The sequence below is a fragment of the Onychostoma macrolepis genome, chromosome 18 (assembly GCF_012432095.1).
Source record: "Onychostoma macrolepis isolate SWU-2019 chromosome 18, ASM1243209v1, whole genome shotgun sequence".
NCBI classification, from domain to species: domain Eukaryota; kingdom Metazoa; phylum Chordata; class Actinopteri; order Cypriniformes; family Cyprinidae; genus Onychostoma; species Onychostoma macrolepis.
Window position 1 is genome coordinate 29,726,718 of NC_081172.1, and position 12,723 is coordinate 29,739,440.

The 12,723-nt window shown below is 35.8% G+C and overlaps 1 protein-coding gene across 2 annotated transcripts in view; it reads left to right on the forward strand.

The window, feature by feature from the left end:
* The window catches only part of abcc5 (ATP-binding cassette, sub-family C (CFTR/MRP), member 5), a 42,464-nt gene that overhangs the window by 25,682 nt on the left and 4,059 nt on the right, over positions 1 to 12,723 (forward strand). For both annotated transcript variants that reach the window (XM_058751394.1, XM_058751395.1), the window contains exons 13-24: positions 4 to 128; positions 2,710 to 2,782; positions 4,460 to 4,663; positions 4,743 to 4,886; positions 5,485 to 5,581; positions 5,687 to 5,871; positions 6,520 to 6,666; positions 6,780 to 6,909; positions 7,756 to 8,038; positions 8,140 to 8,326; positions 11,890 to 11,979; positions 12,124 to 12,313. In XM_058751394.1, the coding sequence (XP_058607377.1) occupies positions 4 to 128; positions 2,710 to 2,782; positions 4,460 to 4,663; positions 4,743 to 4,886; positions 5,485 to 5,581; positions 5,687 to 5,871; positions 6,520 to 6,666; positions 6,780 to 6,909; positions 7,756 to 8,038; positions 8,140 to 8,326; positions 11,890 to 11,979; positions 12,124 to 12,313 (1,855 nt within the window). The remainder of the gene's footprint in view (positions 1 to 3; positions 129 to 2,709; positions 2,783 to 4,459; positions 4,664 to 4,742; positions 4,887 to 5,484; positions 5,582 to 5,686; positions 5,872 to 6,519; positions 6,667 to 6,779; positions 6,910 to 7,755; positions 8,039 to 8,139; positions 8,327 to 11,889; positions 11,980 to 12,123; positions 12,314 to 12,723) is intronic.

Below are 12,723 nucleotides of genomic sequence, written 5' to 3' on the forward strand. Positions count from 1 at the left end.
CAGATGACTCTTTTAGAAGGGACTGTTGCTGTAAATGGAGATTTTGCATATGTGGCACAACAGGCCTGGATTCTCAATGCATCCTTCCGTGACAATATCCTGTTTGGCAAGGAAATGGAGGAAGAGAGGTGAGCACCAAATAAAAGGAAAGTGTAAAGGCCCTGATGTACTCACAGCAAAGTTATTTTTCGTTATTCGCTAAAGAATAAAAAGAAGTTAAATACTTAAGCAACGGTTTACTGCTAATGAACATCCAATTCTGTCTGTTCTCCTGAGAGCTGCATTTGGATGAATATGTAAATATGTGCTGCGCGTTTTCCTCATGATGACAAAATAAGCACACAACAAAAATGACAGCAGTGAGAAATCAGCAGTTAAGAAAGCATCTGATCATAGTGCTGTGGATATGTTTGTACCAGCTCTGCAATTCAGCACTCCAGTCAAATAAAGTCACATTTGCTTATGTAGCATTTTATATAATATATTGCTTTAAAGCAGCTATACAGTATTAACTCTTTCCCCGTCAGCAATTTTTTAAATTAACGTTGCTAGCCACCGGCAGCATTTTTGATCATTTTCACAAGTTAATGGCCCCCAGAATATTTTGTTTGTGTGAATATCTGAACATGCAATATGCTAAAACAAAGAACAGAGCCTCTGCTTTTAAACAAAAAAACCTGATTTATTCTAGCTTCATGCAATCAATTTTTATCAACACTTAAATGTGGGTACGTTTCACACTGTTTAGATTCAGAAGGATGATCAAAACATAGATGGAATAAATCGCTTCCATCAACACATCCAAAGTTTGCACAGTTCTATACCACTTCCTGGATCGACATTTCATTTGGTAACGTTAGGCAGTTTTGATTTATATGCTGTTTAATGCTTGATACTGCGTTATTTTACATTAGAGGGTGACACGGGAGTGGATTTTCAAACCTCTCCCGTCCCACTCCCACAGAAAAAAAATCTTATCTCCTCCCAATCCCATGAAAAAACTGGGGGGAAAATCCCATCCCGTTCCACTCCCGGAAGAATGACTCCCATTCCCACCCACTCTCGTGCTATATATATTTTTTTTTTTTTAACAGATCACAGCGTGCCCACTTTAGTTGAATCAAAATCCAAAATGTAGTTTTTGTTATTATATTGAACTGAAAGCCAGCTTAAACAATGCACAGTGTGCATTGCACACACATTAAATTTCATGTAAATCATCCATGCTAACACACACACGTCTTCTATTTGAATTTTTTTCATTTGAAAGTAGACATTTCACTCTCTATAGATATATTTTTCATAGACGGAGTTTCGAAGTTTCTCGCTCAAGTTCACAGAGACCGAGACGGCAGAAAGCGCATCCTGTTTGCTTTAATTACTTTACAGAAGCACAACGTTTTGTTGTTATTCTGAGTGCACACAAATAGTCTTTACAGATTCGAAAGATGTATTAAGCTACTTTTATCTGTATGACCAAAAATTACGGAGATTTTAAGAGCAAGTGAGCGCACCAGCGTTTGTCCTCCAGCGAGCGCTATTGTTCAGCTACACACTCCACACTTCAATAGCGCACATTTCTCTAGGTTAACATCATATTGAGCGGCCATGTAAAGTTGCTACTACATACATCTTTCAGGTGAAAAGCCATATTTGAGGTCGACGAATGATAGGTGAGCATTTGGATGTCCTGCCCGAGTGTATTACATAGACCAGCCGTTAACAATCTGTCCGTCACAGACTGCGTCATTCACTTAACCAGCCACACCAAAGCAAACAGGAGGAGAGCGAGACAGAGCAACTAGAATTGAGTTCAGAATTAAAATATAGTTTATAGTTTATTTATATAAAAGGTATATTTGTGTATAAAGTTGGGTATCATTACTATTCCCGCTCCCGCCCACTCCCGCTGACATATTTTCCTGTCCCGTCCCAATCACGTGATTCATAGCGATTTTGTTTCCCATCCCGCGGGATTCCCGAATTGCTTGTTTCTGCTGCTTCTTTGCCGTGTTTTGATCCAGACGTTCAATACTCTTTCAGAAGATGTGTAATAGCGCCTCCTACCGTACACCAGTGATAACACAGAAAGCCAGAAAATTCTGTCATTGGAGGGGAAGAGTTAAACATGAAAAACTGTGTCAGAGTCACTTTCAATTAAAATTACAACTTCAAATTCAACTATAAAGCAGCTCTTCAGAACACATCCACCTATTACATAATCATCACAGACCAACAGTAGTTCAAAGGCATTTACAAGCTGGAGAAAACTTTTCTGGAAAGTTTGTTTTGGCAAGCTGTTTCGAGCTTCCGAAACAAACTCCAGCTGACTTCGTTTTGGCCTGATTTTGTTCAAATTATGAACAAACATTCTTCAAAATTACGAGTATCTAGGGGCCTTAATACTGGACATGTCAGTACTTTTTTTGGTTTGCCAAATGGCTGCATTACATCAGTGTAATGTGTTTGAGTATGTGTGAAGGAGCAAGTGAAACAGGGCTGCAAGCAGATTGGTGAATGTGACTCAGCACAAAGATAAAATGAGCACACATGACCTTGAACGCTTGTGTTTTGTCATTGAATAGCCTCCACTGCTTGATATATTTATAACTGTAATGACACCATGATATTTTACCATTAAGAGTAAGCATTTTTGGTTTTTAATGCAGGACATTTTATTTTCCTGTATTTTTTTTATGTCTCATGCAGGTATCAGGCAATTCTGAGTGCTTGCTGCTTGAGACTAGACTTGGCCATCCTCCCTAATGCTGACCTGACCGAGGTAACACATCCTACACAAAAATAAGCAGATACTCACAAGCCTGTTATGCACTGCACGATTTACACACACTGAACACGACATTCTGTTTCCGTGTTCTTAGGTTCTAATCACTAGTATACAGTAGGGGTGGGCGATATAGCCTCAAAATTATATCACGATATTGATGACAGACTACTTAATTCGAAGTGTAAATCTATTGTCATAAGGTGGCAGAGGCAGCATTATAGTGCAATAGTAGTGACCAGTGTTGGGGAAGTTACTTTAAAAAAAAAAATTAGTTACAGTTACTAGTTACTTCTCTCAAATAGTAACTGAGTTACATCATTTTAAAAGTAGCCTAACCAATTACCAGGGAAAGTAACTATTGCGTTACTTTTTTTAAAAGAATGTTCAAATATGTCAGATAACTTGGATGCCTCTAATATTAAATGTTAAATGAATGAAATGGACACTACATGGAATAAATTATTTTTAAACATCGTACACTAATACAAAACAACAATTTAAAAATATTTATTTAACACTGAACATTTTTTAACATTCTAGCAGACATTATACCAAACAAAGCACAATTTAACTTAAAATTAATAAGTTAGTAAAATAATATTTTGTGGCCATTTGAGACCCCCTTCTTGAATCAGGTTTGCAAATAAATGCAGCCTTGCTGAGCAGAATTCTTTTAAAGCATTAGAAAATTTTACGTTATAATAAATAGAGCTGTTGTAATTTATTATCATTATTATTGTCTTACTTTTTCATTTTATTTAACAGAACAACAGTAATATTACAATACTAACATTTATGAATGTTGATGGAGCTTTTATTTTGACGGAAACCCGCAGGAAGTCCTCAGTGTTTATTTTTGTTGACAGCAGCGGATTTATAAATTATTCTCATTACTAATTTGGGAAGATGCACGTATCACATTGTCACATTCCTTGTAAAAATTCATAAAAGTGTTACTGAGCAACTGACGAGTAACACGGTTTCAGCGCAGATTTTCCCAAACATCAGCATTCACCTCTGAAAGCAATGACAGCATTTATGTTTTGTCTGCTCGCTCTGAGGCGCAAGTAATTTTTCATATATTTTTCAATTATTATATTAAGTAGCTTATCCCAGTTTCCTATGTTGGCTATTTAGTGCCAGTTTACCAGGACGATTTTGTTCTCTTTGACTCGTTGGATGGAAACGTTGCTTGTTCACAAATGTTTTATGCGATTTATTCCAAATTTGCACATAAGTTAAATTCGCAACTTTGGATGGAAACCTGGCTTATGGCATAAATTAGGTGTTTGGAAAAAAAAACAGCACAAAAGGAAAGAAAGAGTGCAATCTATATTATCGTTTCCTCTATATGAAGTATAGAGTTTATTCAGACCACAAAAATACAGTTTCACAAGTGAAGTGATGTACATTAACAACAATTTTGGACAAATATTATGTAATGGAAAACTTTCACACTGTAGACGATTGAACATACAGTTTTATTCCATGACAGAAATCCTTTAGGATCGCAGAAATTAGTTTTAGATGGCAAAATCGTGGCCAAAATTATACAGTGTGCACTGGGCTGCAGACCTGAGCTACTACTACAATAATAATTCTTTGATCAAACAATAAATTCCCCTTAAATGAAGGTATATCTTTAATACATGGTGTGATTCCTTTTGTCAGATTGGAGAACGTGGTGCCAACCTGAGCGGAGGGCAGCGTCAGCGGATAAGCCTGGCTCGAGCTTTATACAGCAACAGGGATATTTACATTTTCGATGACCCTTTAAGTGCTCTGGATGCCCATGTCGGAAATCACATCTTCAACAACGCCATTAGAAAACATCTGCGTGGCAAGACCGTCATCTTTGTCACTCACCAGCTACAGGTATTATAATGTCATGTGAAAAGTACTGTATGAATTTTTAATTCAGCTTCCAAAAACCCTGTCCTATTTCTGTTATTAGTATCTGGTGGACTGTGATGACGTGATCTTCATGCGTGACGGCAGCATCACAGAGCAGGGCAGCCATGAGGACCTGATGAATCTGAATGGAGACTACGCCACCATCTTTAACAACCTTCAGCTGGGAGAAACACCCATCATTGAGGTCAGAATCCCCATTTCTTACCCCCATGTCAGGATGAACCTCAAACATCATAGCGTTTGGTCCAGAACCAATGGGGTTTGACTATTTTTGACACATGAGGTTCAAGGAATAAAGACTTTCATTTTTAATCTGTTCATCCAAACCGATCGTGTTGCTTCGGTTTGACTGGGATTATACAGTTTGGATTAATTAATTTCACTTTTTTGGAGCTTTAAATTTTATAATATGGACAAAATATTCTTAAGAATATCTTCTTTTGTGGTCTACAAAATAATGAAAGGTTTTGAGTAACACAAGGGTTTGTAAATGGGTGAATTATCCCTTAAGTTCATGTCTTTTTTTTCTAAAACGATGAAATAGGGAAGATGGTGAAACAGTCAAAAACTATCATCATCATTTTCCTCTTGTTGTTCCAAACCCGCATGACTTTATTGCTTCCACGAAATACAAAAGGAGAAGTTTTGAATGTCTACACAGCTCTTTTTTTTTTTTAACTGCACCATCGGTTCTTGCACGTCATTGCGTGTTTCTTGCATACGCACAAATGAGATTGAAGCCATGGTGGAGCTTTCAAATCTGTCGTTTTGTATCATATCAGGTTCCGAATAAGAAATCTGGGAGTTCCCTGAAGAAACCATTGGAGAACAAGAAGGCAGGATCTGTCAAAAAAGAAAAATTAGCCGACCAGGGTGATGGTAAGTACGAGTATGCTAAACACCGTAAACACTCTTCTCTACTTCACTCACATTTAGTTGTGCTTTACCTACTGATTTACCTCACTGCTGTCTGTTTTCTTTTAGGTCAGCTGATGCAGGTGGAAGAGAGGGGGAAAGGCTCGGTGCCCTGGGAGGTGTACAAAGTGTACATCCAGGCTTTAGGAGGGTGGACCGTCTTCCACTTAATCCTCGCCCTCTTTGTTCTCAATGTGGGCAGCACAGCCTTCAGCAACTGGTGGCTGAGCTACTGGATCAAACAGGGCAGCGGGGTAAGAGACCATCAGCAGTTCAAAGCAAAGGAAAGGCAAAAGGCTTCAATTCCGTGAGACCAGAGTAGAAGTGTTTAAATATTTCATGTGCTTCTGACCTTTACCGGAGGTTTTTTCTTTTCTTTCTAGAGCTGTTACTGTTAAGTGCGTCTTCACACGTTGCAAATTACAAATCACAAATGATCGCAAATTATATTATTTTTGGCCACAAAATTCATGCACTTAAGTATCAATATTTAAATAAATTATGAAAGTGTGATACGATTGAACTTTGTGTCATATTCATAACGGTATTTCTATATTAACAAATAAATATTAATTGGATATTTATCTAAGTCAACATGAAATAAAAATGTACAGTTCTTTGGAATTTAAATGGAATTTTTAAGTATTTATAATAAATGATTTATCTGTGCACATTTTTTATTTTATTTTTTTAAATAATGCCCCCAGTCTTTAACCAAAAACATTAAATTTCCAACAACAATTCTCAATGTAATATTTGATCCGTTCGGTACGACATCCACTAACTGTATTGTTGCATACCTAATAAATAAATATATATATACATACACACATACACAAATGTTGATTCATTATCATGTTTTACTGCATAATACAATGTGTCCGTGATGTCCTGCTCAACAGAACACGACGGTGCAGGTGGGGAACAGTACAGTACTGAGTGAGAGTATGCGTGATAACCCTCTGATGCAACACTATGCTGCTGTCTACACTATGTCTATGGGAATCATGCTCCTTCTCAAACTACTGAGAGGCATTGTGTTTGTTAAGGTGAGATTTTACATCTCATAGTTACTTTTATAGCGATTGAAGTTTTGCACAATGGACTTGCTGTGTCGGAGAATGAGGTCCATGTTTCAGCGGGTGATCTTTTGTTTTTCAAGGGTACTCTGCGTGCCTCCTCGAGGCTCCATGAAGAACTTTTCCAGAAGATTCTTCGTAGTCCCATGAAATTTTTTGACACGACGCCAACGGCTCGCATCCTGAACAGATTCTCCAAAGACATGGATGAAGGTGGGACCTGATGGAGGGTTAGACTGTAGCATTATCATCAGATAGGGGTGTGAGATATTAACGTAAAAGGATATTTTCTGGGATTTTGTTGATAATGATAATTTAGACGATTGCTAATTTGTAGCGATTAATTTTGTACTGGTATCTCGACTAGTATACATCTGTTGTGGACAGTTGACACAGCTTTTCATATTTCATAGACAATATTTGCCTTTTATAAAGCATTTTTTTCCAACCTTATTAGATGTATGCGTCATCCTGTGTCAAACTCAAATTAGAATAATAAGACAACATCCACTTTTGCACTGCAGAAGTGGCACAGAATCTGCATCTGAAGTGGCATTTAGATGCGTTTACACTGCAGTTACGATTGCATAAATAGTATGAATATTGAAATATTTTTTAATAAAATGGTTATTTAAATATGAAATTAAAACCACCTGTCGGTGGCTGCAAGTCTTAAGTCATTGAGTCATCTGTTCAACCAATTCATTCAGTCTTTGTGAAAGAATCAATGAATTATTATTGATTCATTAAAAAATGCTGTTTCATTCAGGAACGAAACACCGCTGCGAGTTGCTCGGTTCTGCTATGGTTTTGTTTGGAACTATTTTTGTTGATGAAATGGCGCAAAAGCAGACTATAATTGTGTGTAAAATGCAACTCAACAATATTAACTTATTGTTTCTTGAACTGTTGTACAAAATCAATATCACACATGCAATAATTCTTTCATTAAAACAACAATTATGATATTATAATAGATCGATACATATCACACACCTGTATTATTAGGCAAACTCTTACCTGTCTCACATTTCTAAACGTTTCCCTGTCTTCTCTCAGTGGACACGCGTCTGCCATTCCAGGCTGAGATGTTCATTCAGAACGTGATTCTGGTGCTCTTCTGCCTGGGTGTGATTGGCAGCGTGTTCCCGTGGTTCCTGGTGGCAGTAGGGCCGCTGGTGGTCCTCTTTACGGTGCTGCACGTGGTTTCTCGGGTCTTCATTCGAGAAATCAAACGATTAGACAACATCACACAGTCACCTTTCCTGTCCCACATTGCCTCCAGCATTCAGGGCCTGACCACAGTGCATGCTTATGGGAAAGAGGACGAATTCCTTCAGCGGTAAACACTGGGATATCATTCATCTTTGTTGCGTTTCTCCTTACACGATAAGACTTCCAGTGAGCACGGTTGATGTACTGTGTCTGTGTGTTTTCTCCCAGGTATCAGGAGCTGCTGGATCAGAACCAGGCTCCTTTCTATTTGTTCAGCTGTGCCATGCGCTGGCTGGCTGTGCGTCTGGATGTGATTAGCGTGGCCCTCATTAGCATCACGGCTTTGATGATCGTCCTCATGCATGGCCAGATTCCTCCTGCATACGCAGGCCTGGCCATTTCCTATGCCGTGCAGGTGAGTGGAAGTTGTGTAAATGTTGTTTTTCTCTTTTAAATGGATGGTTCACCCAAAAGTGATCATTCTGTCACCAGTTACTCACCCTAGTGTCATTCCAAACCCATAAGACTTTGGTTATCCTTGTATCTTTGAAACACAAATTAAAAAATTAAATTAAACCTAAGAGTTTTCTGTCCCACCATTGAAATTACAGGGAACCAAAACTTACAAGATCCAAAAAGGTTATAAAGGCACTGTAAAAGTAATCCATTTGAATTGAGCACTCTTGATATGATCACTTTATATGATGAACAGATTTAATTGGTAACACTTTACAATAAGGTCTCATTTTTTAACATTATTTAATCCATTATTAGCCAATTTCGAACTATGAGCAATATATTTTTACAGCATTAACTTTTGTTAATGTTAGTACTCACAATTGTTCATTGCTCATGTTAGTTCACATTAACTAATGTTAACAGATACAAGTTTTGATTAAAAATAAGTAAATGTAGAAAGAAACATAAGATTCATAAATGCTGTAGACGTATTGTTCATGTTAAATAGTGAAACCACATATGGAAAACATATGTCGATCATTGATTAAATAAAAGCCTAAATTAAATCTGTTCATCACATAAAGCAATCATGTCTTTTCACAAGACTTAGATTAAACTGCTTGATTCATATGTATTTGTTTATGATGCTTTTATATCTTTTGGTTACCTAGACTTTCAGTGGAGGGACAGAAATGAAAATACCTTAATTTGTGTTTCAAAGATTAACCAAAGTCTGACACTGTGTCTACACCAGACGCGAACTGCATGACGCGACAAAATACAATAGAACCCATTATAATCAGCGACGCTATCTACTCTAGACAAATCCCAGACGGTAAACTGATGTCGCGTTCTATTTATGACGTACTGGCACAAAGTTCAAATGATTTGCAACAGTCACTTTGTGTATCCAGTGTAGACAGACTTAAGCTGTTGCGGCTACAGCCAGGAATTTTGATTTCGGTGCATCCCTACTTGGGATATGGTTCATGAAACTGTTTGCAGTAGTGATAAAAGCAACACAGCCTATTTTCCATAAGTAAACCACAACTGATGATGCCAAGCGGAACTGATGCCCTGCAGGCAGAACAGCAAATGCATTTCTCATCACTGCTTAGAAAATCCCACATACTTTGCATCTGTGGCAGACTAATGCACATGCCATTCTGTGCATGTTATGCCTTTTGTCTGATTGGTTTTCTGCCAAAATAGGAAGTGAGGAAAAAAATGCTTTCCATTTTTAGCAGTTTCTCCTCCTGAGTCATTACCTAGTTACACTGGTAAGCAGGTGCCACTAGTACTCACGGCAGCATTCATGTTCATGACGCAAACGCACTGTAGTTTACAGCCAAATCATATGACGTGAAAAGAAACCTGCGGTGAAATAGGGAGGGAATCAAACTCCGGTTTGGACCAAACAAACAAATCAAGTGTGAAAACGGCATTAAACTTGACTGACAAGTGTAGTATGTGCATATTTCCTTCAAATGAGATTTGCTTAAGATCAAATTGTCAGTTAACATTTGCTTACACAACCGAAGCTATTGTATTGTATAAAGGAAGCAGATAGTACCAGGGTTATTTAACTAAAATGATTTTAAAAAAAATGTGTTACTTAAAAAAAATTCAAACATTAACTGAAAAAAAACACATATATATATATATATATATATATATATATATATATATATATATATATATATATATATATATATATATATATATATATATATATATATATATATATATATATATATATATATATGTGTGTGTGTGTGTGTGTGTGTGTGTGTGTATGTGCTGTCAAATGATTAATTGCAGTAATCGCATCCAAAATAAGTTTGTTTACATTATATATGTGTACTGTGTATATTTATGTATATATAAATAAACACACAGTGTATATTTTGAAAATATTTACGTTTATACATTTATTTATTCATATTATTATATTTTATATATAAATATATTTAATATTCAAGTTTATTTGTATAGCGCTTTTCACGATACAAATATAAACATAACATTCCTTTCTTAAATATATACACGCATGTGTTTGCATTTATATATACATAATAAATATACACAGTATACACACATATTATGTAAACAGAAACATTTATTTTGACAACACTAATATATATATATATATATATATATATATATATATATATATATATATATATATATATATATATATATATATATATATATATATATATATATATATATATATATATATATATATATATATTAGTGGTGTCAACGTTAACGCATACGATTAATCCAAAAAAATTTAACGCGTTAATATTTTTTTTAACGCAAATTAATCGTTTGATAAGGTTTGACCCCAACTTCTTCCCGTCATCGCAGCGCGGAAGGTTATCTATCATTGTGTGATGAGGGTACAGCACCAGTGTTGCCAGGGTAACGGCACAAGTGGGCTATTTTGAAAATACAGTCGTGGGAAAATTAGAGCCGTGGTTTGCGGTTTTTTTGGGCTATTTTTATAATGTACCGCGGCCACCCAAAGTGTATATAGACAAATCAAAATTAAAATAGATCATTTTACTAATGTGTATAGTATTATATTTGGAATGTATCCCTGGCAACTTAAGAACAGAGAGGCGTTGTAACATCACAAACATTGTGAGTTTCAGCAGAGCACATGTTAAGGCTTTTACACAGCAGAAATAAACATGACAACAGCCACTATAGATTATATAAGATAATAAACACACGATTACAATAGATATGGTCTGTATGTGATTTTCTTGAGATGAATGTGTATGTCTGAAATGATCATTTGTGCAGCGATATAAAAGGTTATAAATAGCATATTTTAACAACAGTAAACGACCAAATTCCACATGTGATCGCAAAAGGAAGTTATTACAAACACTCGATGGTGGTTTGAAGTGAGTTCTGAGTAAACGTGTACTATTAATCTCATAAATTGTCTTATGTAGCATGATGCTAATATTAGCTCTTATGCACCTGCAGAACAGGTCCAATTCTTCTTCATAATGCATTCTGTCATAATACTTCATGTAAGGTCGCAAGAAATGTTTTGTTGTATTTATTTAGAAATACTTTTGATAATAGCTGGGTAAATGTATACTGGGATTGAAGCGATGTGGCTTGGTAAATGTTTTATTGCCAGTTTAAAGGCTGATAATGGCTGAATAAAAGCAAAAGAATAATAAGGATTATGTCTCATACCTGGAAGTGTGAAAGGTTCTGTTTCCTTAAACTAGTTTGTCATGCATTTCTTTATTTCAACACATTTAGAGGTAAATCCTAGTTTTTTAAATTTGCGATTAATCATGATTAATCACAGTCAATGTGATTTAAAAAATTTAATCGATTGACAGCATATATACATACACACACACACACACACACACACATCAAACGTGTTGCTAATTGCATTTCATTTACTCTAACTTGGAAGTACTAAAATGAATTAATTGTAACTATATAGACATAGCATCTTAACATCTCTTTCGTCTCTCACAGCTTACAGGATTGTTCCAGTTTACTGTTCGCTTGGCCTCTGAGACCGAAGCTCGGTTCACCTCCGTAGAGAGAATCCATCATTACATCAAGGTACTAGTCCTGCATCATTTTTGACTGACAATTTCAACTTGACATTAAAAGCTTCTCTTCCAGATCTGACGTCTGTTGTCACACTTTTACGATGAATTGAAGGATGAAGTTCAACCTTTGCTTAGTCACCTCTGTCTGTCTTAGTCTCTGTCTCTGGAGGCTCCTGCAAGAGTGAAAAACAAGGCTCCTCCATCTGACTGGCCCCAGGAGGGCGAGATCGTGTTTGATGGAACGGAGATGAGGTACAGAGACAACCTCCCAATGACACTGAAGAAAGTTTCCTGCACCATTCGACCAAAAGAGAAGATCGGGATTGTGGGACGAACAGGCTCAGGTCAGTCTCTTCTCGTTATGTCTTTTCTCATCAATTATGAGATTTAATTTTTCTTTTCTTTTTTATTACAATATTGGTAATACCTACAAAGAATTCCATCCCACAGAACAAGTTTTGACTGCACATAACCAAAAAGAAATAAACTTAAGTAATAAAAATAATAATACAGTAATAAAAAAAAAAAAATTAAAAGAGGGTCTGTTATTTACATTTGGCTCATTCACATATATATATATATATATATATATATATATATATATATATATATATATATATATATATATATATATATATATATATATATATATATATATATATATATATATATATATATATATATATATATATATATATGAAAAATAAAATTCTTTATAGTTTTAAATACCTAATAAAAGTTTAAAGTGCCTATT